General features: G+C 47.1%; 1 protein-coding gene across 1 annotated transcript in view; it reads right to left on the reverse strand.

Moving 5' to 3' along the window:
* Positions 1-22,710, reverse strand: part of TYR (tyrosinase) — an 87,606-nt gene that overhangs the window by 53,986 nt on the left and 10,910 nt on the right. The window contains exons 2-3 of the mRNA XM_077485009.1: positions 20,337-20,553; positions 19,531-19,678 (exon numbers count right to left, since the gene is read on the reverse strand). Coding sequence (XP_077341135.1) covers positions 19,531-19,678; positions 20,337-20,553 — 365 coding nt within the window. The remainder of the gene's footprint in view (positions 1-19,530; positions 19,679-20,336; positions 20,554-22,710) is intronic.

A 22,710-nucleotide genomic window follows, 5' to 3' on the forward strand; every position in this document is an offset into this window, starting at 1 on the left:
GGTCCAGGGTGACCATAAAGACTCCTCTCTGCAGATGCTTTCTTACCGAGTAAATACTCTCCATCCTGAACTTCTTGTGAAGCAGGTAACGGTTGAGTCTTCTCAAATTTATTATCAACCGAAATTTTCCTGAGGGTTTTGGAACCACAAATACGTGTGAGTAAAAACCCTGGGTAAGCTGATTGGTTGGTACTGGAGTAATAACCCTTTGCTCTGCTAGCTCCTTTAGATTTTTCAGTAACCCTTCTGCCTTGGTTGGGTCCCTGGGAGGAAAAGTAACCAGAAATTCCTGTGGGGGATGGGTCTGAAATTCCAGTCTGTACCCCACTTCTAAAAGGTTTAGAATGTATGGACTCTGCGTAATCCTTTCCCACTGTGGAAGGAATTCGCTGAGTCTTGCGCCTACCTTTACGGTGGCGTCATTTACCTTCTTTCTGAGAGGCTCCGGAGCTGGAGAAAAGAATTGCACTTTTTTATTTTCCTTTCCCCAAGTTCCATTTCCTCCTTGGTTCAGTTTTCCCCTTATGATGGGTCTTTGAATAGGGGCCTCGAAAAAATTTCTTACCCCTTTCTTTCTTGGGCCTTACAGGAAATTTCTTGCCCTTCTCCGTAGATCGGGACAAAACCTGATCTAGGCCTGAACCAAACAGCAAGGAACCCTCAAAGGGGATGCCGCATAGGCGAGACTTGGAAGTAAAATCCCCATCCCAGGTCTTGACCCATAGAGCTCTCCTGGAAGAGTTCAAAAGTGCTGCTGCTTTAGCTGTGGTCCTAACAGTTTCTACAGCTGCATCTGCCACATATGCTACTGCTCGACTGATTACTTCCAGCGAGTCTACAATCTCTTTAGCCTCCCTACTGCGGGAAACATGATCCATTAATTTGCCCAGCCAGGTGTCAGCATTTCTGGCTACACAGGCGGAAGCTAGGGCAGGCGCCATTGCTGCCGCATTCGCCTCCCAGGCTCTTTTGAGTAAAGTTTCCGACTTTCTATCCATCTGATCCTGGATATTTCCGGAATCTTCAAAGGACAAATCGGACCTCTTAGATACTTGCGCTAAGGCTGCATCCAGGCGAGGAGCTTTAAAAAAAATTTCCTCCTCCTCATCTTTAAAGGGACACCTCCTTTTCCAAGCTTTCAGTTTGAGAAGCTTGCGTTCAGGTTCCTTCCATTCTCTAAGGATTATCTCCTTCAGAGACTGGTGGATGGGAAAGGTCTTGGTCTGTAACCTTCCTAAACCTCTATATACTCTATCTTGAGCTGAGACTTGAGCAGAGGGAACCTGAATATCTTCTGAGGCGTAAATGGCTTTTAATAAACCCTCCATGTCCTCACTCGGGAACAAAAATCCCCCAAGCTTAGCCTCCCCCTGGCTATCTTGGTCTGAATCTTCCTCTCCAGAACTACAATCTGGTACTTGGCCTTCCTCCACTTCAGATAATAGGGAGACTTGGCCCTGGGAACTTTCCGCATAAGATGTGGAAAGGTTTTCCTGTAACTGAGGAGTCTCTCTCTGACGGTACTTCCTGCAAACCCTTCACAAGGGTGGACTGAAAAGTTTGAAGGGTAGCCAACATTTCTGCTTGTAAGGCCCTACATTCCTTCACGACCTGAGCGGTCTCCCTGCCTGCGAGCTTGATGATACATCGATCGCAGAAAGGTTTGGAGTGGTCTTGTGCTAACTTAGCGTTACAGTAACCACAACGCCTGGACTTTGAAGTAACCTTCCCCTTAGACCTAGCAGCTGACCCCTGGGCAGAGCTTTCGGTCCCTGGGAATAGTCAAAAAATAGACAATTTAGCTACACAAGTCCTAAAAGGGGCACAGGAGCTCTACCCCGAGAACCCTGCCCCTAAATAAAGTTGGATCACTCACCCCCAGTGGCGACCTCAACGATTGTCTGCTCAGACTGACCTTCCTCTTCCATGGCGATTTGCTGCCCTGCAGGATCGCTGGATCAGGTCTCGAGCATCCCCTTGTTGTCTTTTCCAAGTGTCAGGAAAGCGTCTTGCAGGACGAGGAGACTGGGTGTATTACAGCACACCCGTTCTGTTTGAAAAAACGCGCCGATCGGCGCCATCTTTAAGGAGGTCCGTCGCCCGGAAATGACGCACGGCCTCTTCCGGTCCTGCGCACTGAGGCTGGAACGCACGACGGTGCGTCCAGCCATCTCAACTTCCGGAACTCGATACCCGGAAGTGACGCCCTTGGACTTCCGGACATGCGCTGTGGCGTTGGAACGCACGCCATCCGCGTCCGCATAAGGAAAGGCATCACCTCACCACTCCACCAACGAATGTGCAGGTAGGCCAATACAACAGGGGAATAGCCTACTGGGACAACTCCCCTGTCCCACGAGGCTCATACAAGGCTCCCTAAGGAGACCTTGAGTGAGGAATACCCCCCCAAGATTTCTCCTGGGGGTATACAAGGGAGCACCACAGACCCTGTCTGTTCAAGTCCCTAAAAAAAAAAGAACCTCACGAGAAAAACACGGGGTCCCAGACCCCAAGGAAAAAACTTTTTAGAAAGAAACTTGGTTTCGCTGTCATCCTGTGGGAAACACAATCAAGAACTGAGGGTCTGAGGGAGGGGTGGGGACTTTTAAACTCGTTGTTGATTGTGTTTCCTGTCAGGTGGACCAGTCATCTCTCAGGTGTGCCGTCCTGGAAGATGACTGGAGAAAATTCAATATTTTTTACTTTTTGCTATAATAAATATCCCCCAAAAAATATAAAAAAAATGTTCCTCAGTTTAGGCTGATACGTATTCTTCTACATATTTTTGGTAAAAATCGCAATTAGCGATTGATTGGTTTGGAACAGATGATTGGTGACAGGCTCAGTAGGAAGCGCGGGAGAGATTTGTTTACACAGACCTCTCCTCCTTCAGCTCTGTGACCCGATCGGGGGACACCAGCGGCGATCGGGTCCGCTGATCCCGCGGCCACGGAGCTCCGGACTGGGTCAGGAGAGCTCCTGACCCACAGCTGGGCACTTAAAGAGCCATGTACAGGATTGTGCCCAGCCGTGCCATTCTGCCGACGTATATGTGCAGGAGGCTGTCCTTAAGCGGTTAAATGATAGCGACAGAATATCAACCAAAAATCCAGAAACATGTTATAAATTGAGTTGCAGTTCAGTGAGTAAATAAGTATTTGATCGCCTACCAACTAACAATATTTCTGGCTCCCACTGACTGGCTACAGTATGTGCTCATGTGGTACACAGATTAGTCCTCTCAATTTAAAGAGGCGCTCCAACCCCCCCACGAAAAATTTAAAAAAAATTATTAACATACATACATATATTACACACACACACACACACACACACACACGTCGAGTGCAGCCACCGCCATTCCTGATAAGGGAACCAAGGAAGTGAAGCCATTCAGCTTCACAGCCGGTTCCCTACTGAGCATGCGCAAAGCACACTACGCTCTCAAATTGGCCTGGCGGTGGGGAAGGAGGAAGGGGCCAAACTTCCGAGAGACTGTGCTGCAGCGTAGTTTCTGGAAGTGGGGAACGGCACCTGTCAAAAACAGGTACCCATTATCCCCCCCACGAAAGGTGCCAAATGTGGCATGGGGGTTGGAGACGGATAAGCGGAAGTTCCACTTTTGTGTGGAACTCTGCTTTAAGAAGGTGCTCCTAACGACATCTTGTTATGTGTATAAAAGACTACTGTCCACAGGCACATGTACAGGCCTGTATGAAGTTTGCCAATGCACATCTATATGATTCAGAGAAGGATTGGGAGAAAGTGCTGTGGTCAGATGAGATCAAAATTGAGCTCTTTGGCATTAACTCCACTCACCGTATTTGGTGGAAGAAAAGTGCTGACTATGACCCTAAGAACACCATCCTTACAGTCAAGCATGGAGGTGGAAACATGATGCTTTGGGGCGGTTTCTGTGCTAAAAAGGTACAGGCCGACTTTGTCGCACTGAGGGGACAATAGACGGGGCCACGTATTGTAAAGTCTCGAATTAGAACATTCTTCCCTTAGCCAGAACACTGAACATGGGTCATGGATAGGTTTTCCAGCAGGACAATAACCCGAAAACATACCGCCAAGGCAACAAAGGAGTGGCTCAAGAAGCACAATAAGGTCATGGAGTGGACTAGCCAGTCTCCAGACCTTAATTATACAGAACATTTATGGAACTTCTTGTTCCGGCACCACATGAATCAGGGGGTAGCTATACACTGCTCTCTTCATGAATACCGTTGTATTCATGTAGTAGGTAGCCCAGCCAGTGCATCAGGGTGACCCCCATCCATCCCTGCCACCTTGTGGGATCATATGGACTGCTATGTGGAGTGATCGTATGCTCAGTGTACTCCACGGTACCCCCTGCGTGAGACGCAGCAGCAGGCGTGGCCAAAATGGCAGTCGCTCCATGCCCAGCAGAAACCAGTCTCCCACCCTACCAGGAACACTGGCCCCAGATCCTGCATCTCCAGCAGGCATCACGCAAGCGGTAGTCACTCTGATTGGCCCCACTGACGGCCACTGTAGACATTTCCGTACACAGAGGACTAGAGGAGCTCCACCTGGAAGTGCAGGCCAAAGCCCAGAGGATTGCACACGTGGAAGACATAATATCATCCCTGGAAGTTGCTGCCACTAATTCAGCAGTGATAAGCCCGCATGACTGCAGAAAATAGGGACATATGGGACAAGAAATCCAATAAATTCAATTTTAGTCATACATTTAGGCCAAAATGTATTCAGCCACATGTCTTTGGTAAAAAAAAAAGTCAATAACTGTATATTTATTGGTTTGCGCAAAAGTTGTCACATCTACAAACTAAGGTACGTTTTCTGGAATTTACGCAGCTTTTAGTTTACGACTGCCTATCTCATTTCTTGAGGTGCTAAAATGGCAGGGCAGTACAAAACCCCCCCAAATGACCCCATTTTGGAAAGTAGACACCCTAAGGAAATTGATAAGAGGCATGTTGAGCCCATCGAATATTTTATTTTTTTGCCTCAAGCGATTGAATAATGACAAAAAAAAAAATTTTTTTTTTTTTTTTTTTTTTACACAAAGTTGTCACTAAATGATATATTGCTCACACATGCTATGGGCATATGTGAAATGACACCCCAAAATAAATTCTGCTGCTTCTCCTGAGTACGGGGATACCACATGTGTGGGATTTTTTGGGAGCCTAGCCGCGTACGGGGCCCCGAAAACCAAGCACCGCCTTCAGGCTTTCTAAGGGCGTAAATATTTGACTTCACTCCTCACTACCTATTACAGTTTTGAAGGCCATAAAATGCCAAGATGGCACAAAACCCCCACAAATGACCCCATTTTAGAAAGTAGACACCCCAAGTTATTTGCTGAGAGGCATGTTGAGTCCATGGAATATTTTATATTTTGCCACAAGTTGCGGGAAAATTACAAACTTTTTATTTTATTTATTTTTTTCACAAAGTTGTCACTAAATGATATATTGCTCACGCATGCCATGGGCATATGTGAAATGACACCCCAAAATAAATTCTGCTGCTTCTCCTGAGTACGGGGATAGCACATGTGTGGGACTTTTTGGGAGCCTAGCCGCGTACGGGGCCCCGAAAACCAAGCACCGCCTTCAGGCTAAGGGCGTTACAGTTTTGAAGGCCATAAAATGCCAAGATGGCACAAACCCCCCCCAAATGACCCCATTTTGGAAAGTAGACACCCCTAAATTTAGGGGTACACTAGTGAGACTAGGTAATAAATGGCGGGTGCCCTGAAACTATAAAAAAATAACTAACCAACCAGCGTCACCTGTAACCGTTATATGGTGATCACTGGTGAAAGGGTTAACTAGGGGGCAATCAGGGGGCTTTATGCGGTAGTATATGGGGGTCCCTGGCGCTATAAAAAGCTGCGGCGAACCTAAATACCTACCTGCCTAACTAGCGTCACCTGTGACACTAATACAGCGATCAGAAAAACGATCGCTTATTAGGCTGGGTTCACACTGGAGCGATGCAGGAACGCCATGAATCCGCGGCGGGTTCCCGCATCGCATGCCTCCCGGCGGCAGTTCACACTGCCCTATGCGAACTGCTGGGAGTGTCAGTGAAATGTTAATGACACCCCCAGATCAGTTCGCATATCGCTGTGCGATCATCAAACTCGGATCGCATGGTGTGAACACCCATGCGATCCGATTCTGCTGCGGACCAAAAAAAGGGTCCCGTGCGAGTTTGCGGCGGGTGCGACGCGAATTCAGCCATACTATCTGTATGGCTGAACTCGAATCGCACAGAGATTGGATGTGATTTGCACTGCAGTGCGAATCACATCCGTTCTCAAACCGCTGCAATGTGAACCCAGCCTTAGTGACACTGGCGACGGGGGGTGATCACGGGGTTAAACCTTTATTGGGGGGGTTAGGGGGGTACCTTAGAACTAAAGGGGGCTAACCCTAACTGCCCTAACAGTTATTACAGTCACAAATGACACCCGCCGGGTGATCAGGGGGTTAAACCTTTATTAGGTAATAAATGGCGGGTGCCCTGAAACTATAAAAAAATAACTAACCAACCAGCGTCACCTGTAACAGTTATATGGTGATCACTGGTGAAAGGGTTAACTAGGGGGCAATCAGGGGGCTTTATGCGGTAGTATATGGGGGTCCCTGGTGCTATAAAAAGTTGCGGCGAACCTAAATACCTACCTGCCTAACTAGCGTCACCTGTGACACTAATACAGCGATCAGAAAAATGATCGCTTATTAGGCTGGGTTCACACTGGAGCGATGCGGGAACGCCACGAATCCACGGCGGGTTCCCGCATCGCATGCCTCCCGGCGGCAGTTCACACTGCCCTATGCGAACTGCTGGGAGTGTCAGTGAAATGTTAATGACACCCCCAGATCAGTTCGTATATCGCTGTGCGATCTGCAAACTCGGATCGCATGGTGTGAACACCCATGCGATCCGATTCTGCTGCGCACCAAAAAAAGGGTCCCGTGCGAATTTGCGGCGGGTGCGGCGCGAATTCAGCCATACTATCTGTATGGCTGAACTCGAATCGCACAGAGATCGGATGTGATTTGCACTGCAGTGCGAATCACATCCGTTCTCAAACCGCTGCAATGTGAACCCAGCCTTAGTGACACTGGCGACGGGGGGTGATCACGGGGTTAAACCTTTATTGGGGGGGTTAGGGGGGCACATTAGAACTAAAGGGGGCTAACCCTAACTGCCCTAACAGTTATTACAGTCACAAATGACACCAATGCAAAAAAAAAAAAAAAAAAAATGCAATTGGTGTCACTGTGACTGGGGGGGCGTGAGTGTGCCTGGCATGTTCTACTGTATGTGTGGTGTGTTGGTGCAACTCACCGAACCTCTCTCCTCGGTGCCGGAACGATAAAATACCGACACGGAGGAGAGAATACATCACTTCCTCTCCTGTGTTTACATTACAGGAGAGGAAGTGATGTCACGAAGGATTTCCATTCGTCGGGAGCGATCGCGAGGGGGTGGCCATGAATGAATGGCCGCCCCCTCATCCTGGATCGCTCCCGAACGAATGCCGACCGCCGCAGGCACCGGGGGGGCCCCGACTTATATATACGCCCATATGCCTGCCCGTGCCATTCTGCCGACATATATCGTCGTGCGGCGGTCGGCAAGTGGTTAAAGCAATCTACTGAGCAGGCCAGAACCACCTCTGGAGGGAGTCTATTCCACATTTTCACAGCTCTTACTGTGAAGAAACCTTTCCGTATTTGGAGATTAAATCTCTTTTCCTCTAGACGTAAAGAGTGCCCCCTTGTCCTCTTTGTTGTCTGTAAAGTGAATAACTCAACTCCAAGTTCACTATATGGACCCCTTATATATCTGTACATGTTGATCATATCCCCCCATAATCTCTTTTCAAGAGAGAATAAATTCAGTTCTAATCTTTCCTCATAGCTGAGCTCCTCCATTCCTCTTATCAGTTTGGTTGCCCTTCTCTGCACTTTCTCCAGTTCCCAGATATCCCCGATATTCTGCCCAAAACGTAACTGTATATTCCAGATGAGGTCTAACTAATGATTTGAACAGAGGCAAAATTATATCTCTCTGGAGTCTACACCTCTCTTAATACAAGAAAGGACTTTGCTCACTTTGGAAACCGCAGCTTGGCATTGCATGCCATTATTGAGCTTATGATCTACCAAAACCCCCAGATCCTTCTGCACTATGGATCCCCCCAGTATGTATGATTCATGCATGCATGCATATTCTTAGGCCCCAAGTGCATAACTTTACATTTATCAACATTAAACCTCACCTGCCACATAGTCGCCCAATTGGACAGAGCATTGAGGTTGATTAGACAGAGCATTTTTATCCCCTGCTCCCTCTTTGAGGTGACCCTTGAACTGGGCTACAACTCCCCAGAACCTATCCCTCCACTCTGCCTCAATACCCACCTAACCCCCACTCCCGTAGCAATTCTCCATCTACCTGCTTTCCTCCCCCACCCTTCCTTCCCGAAGCATCTCATCCCTAGGAGAGGAGCAGGCGACTGGCAGAGGCTCTGCTATGCGGGCTAACCTCATGTTGGAAAAAATGGAATTACGTACCGGTAATGTCCTTTTCCAGGAGTCTTTCAGGACAGCCACCTTAGAGAGACACTGGCTCCTCCCCTCTTAGGAAACACCGCCTTCATTTGCAAGATTTAAGCCTCCTCCTCCCTTCATTCCTCAGTTCTTCCAGAGTACCTCCGGCCAACTGGGGAGACACAAGAACACGTCAAACAAACAAACAAACCTTTAGTCTTACCTGACGGTCTCATGTGATGAGTTCCCGATGGTCTGCAAAAAACTTGGGTGGGAACCGGTGCTGTCCTGAAAGACTCCTGGAAAAGGACATTACCGGTACGTAATTCCATTTTTCCCCAATCGTCTTTCAGGACAGCCACCTTAGAGAGGATAAGCGAGTACATTACCTTAGGGTGGGACCACTGCCTGCAGTACTTTACGGCCAAAGGCTTGGTCTTTGGCTGACAGAAGATCCAGTCTATAATGTTTCCCAAACGTAGAAACACTGGACCACATTGCAGCACTACAGATCTGTGCAGGAGATGCCCCAGCCCACTCTGCCTGAGAAGTTGCCACTGCCCCGGCTGAGTGTGCTCTAACCCCAACTGGAGGATCTAATCCCCCTGTCACGTAAGCCTGTCCAATGGCTAACCTTAACCATCTAGCTATTGTGCGTTTAGAGGCTTTGGAACCCTTCCTAGCCCCAGAAAAGAACACAAAAAGTGAATCAGATTTCCTGAACTCACTTTGTGCAATCCAAATAATGAAGAACACATCTTTTAACATCTAATCTGTGAAACATGTGTTCCTGTTCTCTTACTGGATTCGAACAGAAAGTAGGTAGCACAATCTCCTGTATTCTTATGGAAACTAGAGGCTACCTTAGGTAAAAAAGGGGCCGGATCTATCTTAAAAACCAAATGATCCGGAAAAAACCTGAAAAAAAGGTGCCCTAATAGAAAGGGCTTCGAGATCACTTACTCTCCTTGCTGTAGTGATTGCCACCAAATATACAGTTCTGAGAGTGATCAATTTTAACGAGCAAGGTTCTAACGGCTCAAAAGGTTCCCCTGTGAGAACCTGTAAAACTAAAGCAAGATCCCGACTGGGAAGGGGGCGACCAAAGGCTTGGTCTTCGCCTACTTAAGGCTCTGAAGAACCTTACTATCCCAAGGTCTGACATTAGATGTCTATCCAGAAATACGCTTGAAACGGATACCTGACTCTCCAATGTTTCGGGGCTAACCTTTTATCTGCCCCTGACTGCAGGACCTCTAGAACGGCCCCCGAGCTGTGCTCATTGAAGGAGTTCTCTGAGCACCAGCTATTGAACCGCCTCTATACCTTCAGGAAAATGGTCTGAGCTTCCATTTACCTGCAATTCAAAGGAGTGGCTACTAAACAGTCTGAGACCCCTTTGCCGTTCGGTAATTCCTCAGTAGCCAAGCTGCAAGGTTCCACCTGGGGACAGCAGATTGGACCCTGGGAAAGGAGACACTCCTAAACCGGGAAAAAACCCCGGGGAGTTCCACCGACAGGCCCTTCAGAATGGAGAACCACGGCCTCCTGGGCCAATGAGGTGCGATTAGAAAGAGATGGTAATCTCCACCTGAAACTTCCTTAACTCTGCAGGAATCAGGACGGGAATTTAACATTTGGCCCATCTGAGGGTGGCTTTCGCTAAGGCCCCTAAGGCTCTGCTCCAGAAGCCCCCGTCTTATTGACGTAAGCCACTGCCAAGGGACTGTCTCCATGACGCCTACCTAATATCCCCAGAGCACTCTCTGCGGGGTCCTGAGAACCAGATCTACTGCTCTCAACTCCCTCCAATTTTGAGGGTCTCTTTGACTCCTTCCTCCTTGGATATTGGCCAAATCCATTCTAGGCCTTGTGACAAACATGCTCCCCTATCCCACCAAAGGGACTTTAAAATACGGGCTGTGTATTATCTCAATGCTCTAAGTCGGCTATTCACTGCTACCTTGCCAGCACAGGACTGTCAGCTGTGACCTTTGCCATTCGGTGATCAGTCGTGAGCCACCGTGCTAAAGCTAGCAACGGACACCCTCGTGATCTGGCACAGGGTGGACTAGAACTCAGACATACGCAATCCAACCGCAGCCTGCGCCCTTGGGAGACGGCGCGCATTGTCACACGCCACCGCTCCTGGCTTCTTTACCTGAGTTAGAACCGAAACAAAAGAGTCCTAAGACCCTCTACTGTGGTCCCAAACCTTCAAGATGAATAGTTTGCAGAGGACGGTAACGTAACCCCGTCCACTGAACAGCTAGGAGCGTGGATGTCAGTAAGGTCAACCTGACCCTCTTCACTGAGTTCTGACGGTTGCTCTGGAGAAACAACAGTGCTTTGTCTACCTTCTGGATTTTCTCCAAGGAGGGAAGCCCCTTTTTTTTTTTTTTTTTTTGAGCCCAGCACCTGCCCCAGGAAGGTGACCCCTTGGGAAGAAGTTTAAGATGAGTTTCCCTAGGCTCAGAGGCCAACCAAAGCTCACTAATAGGTCCCTTGTAAGCTGTGGATCCCCATTCAACTGCGCCAGAGAAGGGACAAACAGGAGAAGATCGTCAAGATACACGATCACAGAGACTACCCTGAGACGCAGGAAGGACAGAACCTCTACCATCGCTTTGGTGAAGATACGAGGGAGAAGAGGATAGCCCAAAGGGGAGTGCTTTAAACTGAAGGTGTAGCACCCCTACAGAAGTTATCACTGCCAGCATGAGGAAACGCTGGTGGCTCTCTGCGATGGAAATATGCAGGTATGCATCCTTACTATCGATGCCCTGAAACAGTTTTGTTGGAAGAGGTGCCCTCACCCCGTGACTAAAACCAACCAAAAACTTCTGTAGGTGACCAAGACACCCAGACGATTCAGGTTCAGGATGAGCCTGAACTTTTCCGAAGGCTTGCGAACGCAAATGAGAGAATAGAAGCCTTGCCTGTTTAACCTGCTGGGACCTTTGTTACCACTTCCTATTCCTCTAACTCCTGCAGAGGAAAGAAAGGCACATTTTGTTAGCTCAGTGACAAGGAGTCTCAAAAGGGGGAAGCTCTGAAAAACTCCACACGGTAACCTCCTTTGATGATCCCCAACACAAACTGATTGGAGGTGATCATCTCCCACTGGGGGAGGAAGGACCCTTTTTAACTGCTCCCCCTATTTTTTCTTAAGGGGAAAGGCCTCTTTCTTATAAGCCGTGCGATAGCACTGCTTCAAGACCTGGCCCAAACAGCAGGTCTCCTCTAAAGAGGAATTCCACAGAGCTTTGATCTGGACGCCCTGTCCCTCTGCCATGTCTACAGCCTTAAGGCCCCCCAGGCTGAGTTGGTCAGAGCCGAGGACCTTGCATACAATCGAATGGATTGAGCCGAAGCATCCGCAGAGTATGCCAACGCCCTAAGCAGCACGGGAAAAGGAGGATAGAAAAGACTCCTCTGCCGTCATTGCTTCATCTGGATAAGCCAATACTTTGTACTACGAGCCACCACTGTGGCTGCTATGGCAGGCTTAGAGATCTCCTTATGGTAAAACCCAGGCATCTTCAAACCATAGGGTCTGCAAGTACCCCCATGTCCCCAAGGACAGGTCAGTATGCCTGGACATCTGAGAAAAAGCCGCATCTAACCTGGGGGATTTTATTCCAGATGAGAGCCCCGCCCAAGGAAACCTTTGCTTTAATGCACCAGAAAAGAAAAGTTTTCGGGATCCTGCCATCCTTGATGGCATTGACCAAGACGTCATGACCCGGGAACACCCGCTCCCCCTAGGCCCTAGTACATCTGATCGTGGGGTGACAGTGCCTCCTAAGTGACTTGGACAGCTCTCAAGAGCCTTTCCATCTCATCCAGGGGAAGTTTATACCGTGAGGTTCTTTTAGGGTTCCCCATCCAAGTCCTCACCCTCAGTCTCCCTTTGGGAGTCTGAGACGGCCCTGTCAACTTCTTCCTCAACTTCCCTCTGGAACCCTCTGGATTCTCCCTAACCTGTGGGAGTAACAACCATTGGGTTAGGTGGAAAACTCTGCTGTGCTGGTGAAAAGAGTGCTCTGGAGCTGAGGGCATTGAGACTTTCACAGAAGCCGCCAGATCTGCACTCTGTTCTGCTGCCTGCTTTCTAATGGCACCCAAACAGAGCTACGGACTGAGCTATCCAGGCCCTTAATACACTCCTTACAAAGTGCCTTGAACCAGGAATTCCCCAAAGAGGCTCTACATGAAGGACACTTCCTCCAAGAACCAAGGGGGGACCTGCTTAAATCTTTCTGAGATACCAAAGTAAAAGAGAGAGAGCAGCATAAACTTTAAAAAGAAAAGAAAAGAAACACCAGCACTACTTAAGAGGACCACCGGGAGTGCCCCCTCCTAGGATCAATCTCCACCTGGATCCCAGACGCACTGCCCTTCCCCCCGACCACCTAGGGGGAAAACACACCAGTGGAGCTACTGGTTATAAGGGTAAGGGAACCCCTCTCCAGGGCTATTACCTTTGGGTGGCTGGTGTCGTTAATTCCAGGAGCACTTGAAGCCACTGCTTCGGACATTCTCCTGTTGAGGAAGAGTGGTACGAATGTGCCTTCAACAGCTACCTGTGCAACTGTAGAAAGAGAGGCTGCACCAGCCGAACGCTAGGTTCCCCTTCACGTGCCGCGTCCGGAACCGGAAGACGCGGATCGAACGAAGGGGTCCGCCCCCACCGGAACTGACGTCGCCCGCCTACCGGTCCGGCTTCCAGCTCCCAGCCGGCTGTATACACAGGGGGGCCCTGGACGCCTTCGTTCAGCGCCCCACTGGGCGAAACGCAGGGATGAACCTCCCCAAAGACTTCCTGCTTTCCCCAAGCGAAGATTGGAGTGCGTGTAAAGGTCAGTCGAGAGTACAGCTTCCCCAGCCGACCGGACTGTTTGTTCCGTTGAAACACCCGCAGGTGAACGAACGGACGACCCCATAAACTTCCTGCTTTCCCCAAGTGAAGTTTAGGGTATATGGACAGTACGAACACTTCAGCTCCCCGCCGATAGGACTGTCCCAGACCGACCGATAAACGGTCGGATAGCCGAACGGGGCCGGGGCTCCGCTCGGATAGCTTCAGTTTCACCAACCGAATTCAGCTTTCAGGTTCCTTAGCGATGTCTCCCCGCCGGAGGAAACACCATAACTGAGGAATGAAGGGAGGAGGAGGCTTAAATCTTGCAAATGAAGGCGGTGTTTCCTAAGAGGGGAGGAGCCAGTGTCTCTCTAAGGTGGCTGTCCTGAAAGACGATTGGGGAAAAATGTGAAGTATTTGCTGTCCGTTAGGTGCTCTTGGCACCTAACTTCTGTTCTTTTATTTTAGTTGATTGATTAGGGAGATTATATATTATATATGCAAGATTCATATTTACCCGTTTTGTATCTATACCCTCAGGAAACCAATACTTTGGTGACTCTCGGATTGATGACGCAATGCCTGAAGGGAGGCTCTATTACACACTTCAAACTCAATACACTCCTCCACACCAGACATGGCCCCTTTAACCACTGGGAATCACCTAAAGATTGTCTCATGCAAAGTTCGCTCTCCAAGAACATATCAATTCTTAGAAACTTGAAGCATCTCCAGACAGATGTGGCGTTGCTTCAAGAGACATCTGTCCACAGACAATTTGACCCGTCTACGCAAATTATGGGTAGGAACCATATATGGCTCACCCATCATAGGCCGTAGAGCTGGAGTAGCCATCTTATTTGAATAGATGTGCCTCTACGAATGAGACATCTTACCAAACCAAATCTCTTTTGGGAAGCTGGTGAAGCCTTCCCAAGGGTGAAAATAATTTCCAATACTGCCCAATTTAAAAAAAAACATGCCAAGCAACATTACATGCGAGCTAGTGAAGCTTTATGCTCAGTACACAAATTACTTACACTCAACCACTGGCAACATACATTCCTGGAGAAAGGTCAAACGCGATTTCGACCTATGGGCTGAGCAACAAGAGGTGGCAAGAACCTCATACTCCACTTTACACTTTCATAGTGTGGTAACAAGGTGGGCAAACTGCTGGTGAAGCTCTGCTCAGGGCCAAGACGACCCACCCATATCTCTGCCAAAAAAAACAAAAAAAAAACACACACACACACACACACACACACACACACACACAAACAGCTGGAACCCTAGTTACCACACCTACAAAAATTAGTAAACTACAGGCAGACTACTACACAACTTTATACTCTGTGGACCCGAATTACTAAATGACTGCCGACGACTTTCTAGCCAAGATACGTTTGCCCAAGATTCAGGATGTACATCTGGAGGCTCTTAATGCTCCCATCACCATTGAAGACATCCAACTGACAATCAAATCTCTGGCATCTACCAAAGCCCCAGGCCCAGATGGCTATATGGCCGAATTCTATAAACTAAAGACAGAGGAGCGACATAGCTTGGCGCTGGCTCCCGCGAAGGGGCTTGCGGGTATCAATCTCGCAACAGCGGCGAGATTGAGACAATGCCGGCGGCACCCACTGTATGTGGGACATGGCCCCTATTTCCCTACAGAAACACAGGCACATATTAATCTCCAAAAAAGGTAAAGATCACTTACTCTCAGGATCCTACCACCCAATTTCCCTAATCAATGTGGACGTCAAAATCCTTTCCAATATAATTGCATCACGCTTTGCTCCTCTACTCTAATCTGGCTTTGTCCCGGGATGATCGGCCACCCTAAAAACATGCGTAAAGGTTTTGATGGCACTAGAATAAGCTAGATCACACCCTGACCAAGAAGTCACCATAGTGTCACTTGATGCCAAAGGCTTTTCGACAACATCAGTTTGTCCTGGCTATTCAGAGTAATGGCGGACTTCGGTTTTTCGGGTACAAACGTGCGATTTAATTTACTAATCCCCAATGGCGCACCTGGCCAACCCCGACTTTATCTCTGTTACGATCTCCTTAAAAGGGAATGAGACAGGGATGCCCCCTCCACTTTTTAACATCGCTATCGAGCCTTTATCCATAATATCAACTTATCTGACTTGTTACTGGCATCGCTATAGGTAACCAAACTCTCCGGTCCGCCCTATTTAATGACATATTGCTGTTCTCTACCGACCCCTCTCAGACTTTGACTGACTGAGATCTCTTCAAGACCTTTCGATTGTGCTCAGGTTTTCAAATCACCTTCAACAAAAGTCACGTTTATCCACTCCACCCCAGGATGTCTGTGAAATGGCGACCTTGTCCCCATTTGCCATAGCATCGCAACATATCTGGGCATTCATATAGGCTGAGAACCTTCCTCTTTATATATACTTAACTTTCCACCAATAATAACCTAAAAATTGTAAAGGAGCTAGAAGCTTGGGCAACCCTCCCCCTCTTTGGGGGATTCCACCTTTTTAAAATGTGGTCATTTGCACGCCTGCTCTACCCAATGCAGACCATACCTCTTCTATTAAATCACTCTGATCTGCAAAAAAAATCCACAAGGCATTGTCCACCTTTATATGGTCCTGCAAAAAGCCATGCATTGCGCTGCAAAAACTCCAAGTCTGATGGGGGGGGGCTACCCCATATAAGTTTTTAAAATCTCTCCTGCCTACTTAGACAGGGCCTTAACTGGATATCTGGAAGATCCAGATACTCCAATACCATACTTGAGGATGTCTTGATCTTTTCACATGCCCTATCAGCCACAATCCACTTGAATCCTAACAAACTATACCCCCACCGCAAGTCAAGTGTATGCAAAAGATACAATTATAGCTTGGAGAGAGGTGCGGAAACTACTGGGGCTACCCTTCAGTATTTCATGCCAATCCAAGGCAACCCTATGTTTCTCCCGTCCACGCTACACAAAGCCTTTGAGCAATGCAACACTAAGGCTGTTACTAAAGTTACCTCATTGTTTCTTAACCCTGGTGAGCTTAAATCCTTCCAAACCTTATCACTGGAATTCTTCTTACCATCAACACATATCATCTACCACCAATTGGTCAACTATTTACAATCCTGCTGTGGCCCTAAGACAGATCCCCTCCAAAAGTCCTTTGATACTGTATTGCAGAGGGACGACTACTCCATCTCCAGCCTATACTCTCACCTCATTACACAAACAGAAAAATATCATCTCAAACCATTCCAAATATTGGCTAACATATTTGATGACAACGACCTACTGGAGAAAATCCTTGAAGGTTACAGGCAAGTACACAAACTTACCGTCTCTGAAACATGGTGTAAAATGCAATTCAAAATTATGCACAGGGCGTACTACCCGTTTCGCATCAATAAGGCATAACTCAAGAACAATGCCCCTGGTACTCCATACCGCACACCACACTGCTTCACCGATTCTGGGAATGCCAACCTATCACTTCGTATTGGGACTCTGTGCTGAACTTTATTTACAAGATCACTAAAATATGGATTCCAAGACATCTTATATGCCTGTTCAGCTGTGAACCATCCTTATCCACACCATCAGCAAAGGGTCCACTCAACATCTTACATTGGACATATGCATCCTGCTTGACCACATGATTATCATGTCGCATTGGATCAAGTCAACACCGCCCAGGCAGTGAAAAAAAAACAAAAAAAAAAAACTCATCGCTCTATCTGGAGAGATTAGACACCATTGTACTGAACTTTCGCTGAAACTCACTTTTTTTGCAAGATGGAATTTATGGAACTCACGTTCACCCAAAAATATCTACAAAGAACCCATGCAACCATTCCACTATACAGACTGGTATTTCAAACAGGACCTTGCAAACTCCCTAGGCAGCCTCAAACTATCCATCTTGTCCATCCCCTCTGCTTTCTTACCACCCTGAACAACCACAAACTCATGAAGCTGATTGACGGTCATGACTTTCTTATTCACATCAGTCGATCCCACCCACCTCCACTGTTATAGCTAGGCCAATCTCTGAGATTACTAATTCAATACTCTAAATGTTTCTTAGGCCGCGTACACACGGGCGGACTGTTCGCCCAACTTAGTCCGCTGAACAGTGTTTCAGCAGACAGTCCGCTCGTGTGTGGGCTTCAGCGGACTGTTTCAGCGGACAGTTTGACGAACAAAGTCTTACAGAATTTCCGTAAGACAGTCAGTTCAAACTTGGTTTTGTCCGTCCAAACTTGGTTTCAGCGGACAGTCCGCTCGTGTGTAGGCAAGTTGGACGGACTAAGTATCGCGCATGCTCAGAAAGGGTTTACACGGCCGAAGGTTGCATTGCAGTGTATAGGACGTCGTTTTTCTAGTCCCGTCGTACGTGCTGTACACGTCATCACGCACGTTTTCAGCGGACTGTTCGTTCATCGTGTGTGGTCAAGTCCGTTCATGCTAATTTTGTTCATGTTATACTGGTAACTTATTTCCCTACCACCCCCCCCCCGCCTGATTCCCAATTGTTTACTTTTTTTATATGACTGTATATTTGCTAATGTAATGTGAAAACCCCCCCAAAAAAAAAAAAAAAAGAAGAAGATTTGTGGAGCGAGCTGAAACTTCGAGTTGCCAAGCGACAGCCAAGAAACCTTAAATTGTTAAGGCAGAAGGTTTTTTTTATCTTAATGCATTCTAAACATTAAAGTGGATATAAACCCTCACATATATCCAGTGAAGTGAACAGCCTCAGATGACACACCGAGATGAAACAAATCTTCCTACATACATTTTACATCTATATCTGCTGTCTTCAGCGTTATATACCGTTTAGAATGTGCATGTCCTGTTAGAATGTCTCTTCCCGATTCACCTGTGGGTGGGCATTCTGTGGGTGTGCCATACACAGAGTTGATTGGAGGAAAAGCACACACCCCCTCTCCACATAGGCAGAAAAGGGAGGAAACAAGGCAGAGCTGTGCTGTGAATAGACCAGCTCTCTGCTAATCTATTTCTATGCATCCACACAAACACAAAATGTAGGCTGTTTTTTTTCTCAGTTGGAGAACTTGTCAGAAGTTATCATGCTGATACAGAAGAACGGAGTAGGAGTAAGTCATGGAACTTATGGCTTTGAAGAGAGAAACACTACACTGATATGTGCCCAGCTCAAATTTCATGAAGTTTACATCCAATTTAAGCTAAAAAGCCTGTGTGCAGCAGCTGCTCTCAGCTCCCCTAATACTTACCTGAGCTCCATCTAGAGCCAGCGATGTTGGAGTGGTTTGTCTGCCTGGGGCTCCCCTCATTGGCTGAGACAGCAGCACGGTGCCATTGGCTCCCGCTGCTGTCAATGTCAGTCAGCCAATGAGGAGAGAAAGGGGCGAGGCAGGGCTGGGCTTCCGCTTCATGTCTGAATGGACAAAGGGAGCTGTGGCTCGGCTCGTGTGCCCCCAGAGCAAACTGCTTGCTGTGGGGCACACAACAGAAGGCAGGAGCACTGAATAGGGACCCAATAAGAGGAGAATCCAGGCTGCTCTTTGCAAATCCATTGCACGGAGCAGGTAAGTATAACAGGTTTGTTATTTTGAACGAAAAAAAAAAAAAAAAACACTTTAGTATCACTTTAAGGATTTAGAGAAGATCTGTAAAGAGTGGACCAAAATCCCTCCTTAGATGTGTGTGAACCTGGTAACTACAAGAAACGTCTTACCTCTGCTGTACTATGTCATGTTTTGCTTGGGAATCAAATACTTATTTTACTCACTGAACTGAAACTCAATTTATAACATTTGTATCATGCGTTTCTTCTGGATTTTTAGTTGATATTCAGTCTCATTTAAAAAACACCTACAACAATTATAGACCCTTAATTTTTTTTGTAAGTGGACAAACTTAGAAAATATGCACTGTATAAAATGTCCCCCACTGTACACCAACAGAAGCAACATTGTAATGAAATAAATAACCAATAGTAGCTATGCGGCAATGTAACCAAGGCATTTAAGGCTCACATCACCGTATGCACCATTACAAGAAAGGAGCTGCGATTTACATCGCTGTGCAGAATGATGAAGACTTACCTATCAACGAACGCATGATGAAGAACAAAAATGGGGTCATTTGCAGATCCCTGAACATTGGACATGGAGCCATTCAAGAAGACGTGAAGTGAATTGTGCATACTGCTCTGTGATCTGTTAGCAATTCCTGAGGTTGGAACAGCATACCCTGGTCAAAACAAGAAAAAATAAAAACCATGTTAACATACAACATTCCATAAGAGGAGCTAATCACCGGATTCCATCCACAACAGCAGGAAAGGGTTCAAACCTACAAGAAGTCCAAACTCCAGGGTTCATTGATATCAGTTCACCTACAATTTCCCCTCCAGGACTAGGTCCAACCACCCAACCTCCCATTTCTTTACCAACTTATTTCTTATAATCCAACTTCTCTGATAGCACATGTCTCCAACCTCCCCTGTCCTATGGGTGACACCATTATAGTGTTTTCACTGCAGAAAGAGCAATGATGTCACCCTGTTACCGGAAATAGATAATCAGTTGACCCCATAGGTGTGCACAGTCTATTGCATTAGGGTTGCACCCCAAAGCTCAATGTAGAGGAGAGAGGGCAGCAGGTAAACAAGTACAGCTTAAGTAGGAGAATTGGTTTCATCTCTGCATCACCCAAGGCCAGTCAGTCACTTCTGTGGGTAAATGTGCTTATATGCTCTTGTTTAGGCTGAGATTTTCCCTGTGCACAGCAACATTCTTTTTAGAAACAACTGGGGTGCAAATGCTGCCAACTGTGTTCATAGCCAGCCATGGGAAGGTCTGGATTCATTCTTGTGTGTCCCTATGAACAAGCAGAAATACATCCCTACCTTCTAAAGTGTTCCTGAAGCTGAAGTTGGCAGATCGATCCATGTCTCCAGTCTCATAATCTGTCAAGGATAAACAGGCCTCCACATCGGCTGAAGTGGGCAACCGGGGTGTCCGGTTTCTGTCGTGGCGCCCGGGGCTTCGCAGTAGGGGACCTTCATTTGTACCATTACATATAACTCCCAGGCGGTTATACTCTTCAGGCTGACTGCAAATGACCTACAAAGACACACAAAGCACATTAGTTTGCTTAAGCACTGTATTAAAACAATCACTTTTTAAAACGTTGTTACATCAGTGCTGCTACAACTTTTCTTTATATTAAGATTTCAGGTAACAAAACCCAAAGAAAATTCCCAGCTCAATTTACCGGCCAGTCTGCAACCAAAGAATCCTAACAGTATGCATTAAAAACAGGGCTTTAGTTCATGGATGTATTTGCAAATGTGTGCAAAGTAAACCCGTTTTTAATGCATACTGTTAGACAGGATAGTTTGATTGCAGACTAGTCGGTAAGTTGAGCTGGGAATTTTCTTTGGTTTTGCTTGACATGTGTCACACTTCCTTGAGCTCCCTGCTGCAAAGGCCAATTATAGGTTGAGGCAGTGGCCATTTGTTTGAACCATAAAACCTAAAGTAGCAAAATCGAGTACAAAGTGGGACTGTCATCATATGCTACAACTTCAGCTACTTCTTGCCCACTTGTATTTGCTCCAACCATAGGTGTGTACGCAAGGTGTGCCGGAGCACCCACTAATCACCTAGTGCACATTAGTATTATTGCTCTCTGTGTCGGCAGAGAGATGGGAAAAGATCTCCCTCTTACCTGCTCTGCCAAAAGAGAAGTGTTTATATAGACACACGCAGATGCATGTGTGTTTGAGCTTTGGGGTGCACACACCTATGGCTTCAACACTGACTGTACAGCTTTACTCTGCAACATGTACATAGGTGTGCGCAGCCTATTGCATTAGAGTGTGCGTCCTAAAGCTCAGAAACACACCTGTGCACATATACGTGGCCCCATCACATTCATCTCCCTGCTGACACAGTGAAAGAAGTGCGTAAGCACTTATGGCAGAGAGGGTAATAGGGAGGTCTTGGCCATCTTCTTGCTGGCACACAAAGCGATCATGCTAATGTGCATGGGATGATTAGGGTGTATCCACACACGTATGATCACATATTAGATAGTGACATTACTGGACCTTGACTGTGCATAATGTCCCGACACGCTACCTGTAGTCAACAAATGGGCATGTGCCAGGGTGATGACACAGTAGAACAGTTGGGAGACAGTTGTCACCTCATAACAGGGAAGTGCCTGGCAATGGACCATCAAAGGCAGGATTACCAGATATTAAACAGTGACTGCTACAGATAAACAAAAAACTTTTGAATGTGTTAATGTTTATAGGCAATGATCATGGTTGGTTTACAGAGAATGACAATCTCCCAAAACACAAAGGCCAATACAGACCGAGGAAGGCTGTCAGAATCTGAATACCCTGAAGCTTCCATTTATGCTCAGCCTATGAAGACACATACTACAGACACCTTCAGCAGTGGCTTGACAGGGAAATCAGAAACTTATTATACATTATTATTCAGGATTTATATAGCGCCAGTTTACGTAGCTCTTTACAACTTGAGGGTAGACAGTACAAAATACACTTTAATACAGTAGGAATCGGGGGGCCCTGCTCCTTAGAGCTTACAATCCAAGAGGGAAGGTCAAGAGATACAAGAGGTAATAACTGTGGGCGATGTGCTGATTGAGAAGATAAATGTACAGTTGTTGTTAGGTGGGGGCCAGATATGCTTCTGTGAAAAGATGAGTTTTCAGGGATCCTCTGAACGTGGATAAAAAAGGAGAAAATCAGACAGATTGGAGTAGAGCATTCCAGAGGGTGGGAGAGGCTCTGGAGAAGTCCTGAAGGTGAGAAAGGGATGAGGTGACAAGGGAGTTTGAGAGCAGGAGGTCTTGGGAAGAGCGAAGAGAATGGTTAGGTTGGTATTTTGAGACCAGGTTAGTGATGTGACCAAGGGCCAGGTTGTGGATGGCTTTGTAATTTATAGTTAATATTTTGAATTTAATTTGTTGGCTGAGTGGCAGCCCATGGAGGGATTGGCAGAGGGTTATAACAGACGCTGAGCAGTTTGTGAGGTGGAGGAGCCTGGCAGCGGCGTTCATGATGGACTGAAGTGGGGATAGCCTATTTAGAGGTAAGCCAATGGAGGAATGGCGTTGCAGTAGTTGAGGCGGGAGATGACCAGGGAATGGATTAGAAGCTTTGTGGTGACATTGGTTAGGAAGGGTCATATCTTGGAGATGTTGCAGAGGTTTAGGCGGCAAATTTTGGAGAGCGATAAGAT

This window comes from Lithobates pipiens, unplaced genomic scaffold (genome assembly GCF_037356315.1).
Source record: "Lithobates pipiens isolate NorthernLeopardFrog02 unplaced genomic scaffold, aLitPip1_a1.2 Scaffold_17, whole genome shotgun sequence".
Taxonomy (NCBI): domain Eukaryota; kingdom Metazoa; phylum Chordata; class Amphibia; order Anura; family Ranidae; genus Lithobates; species Lithobates pipiens.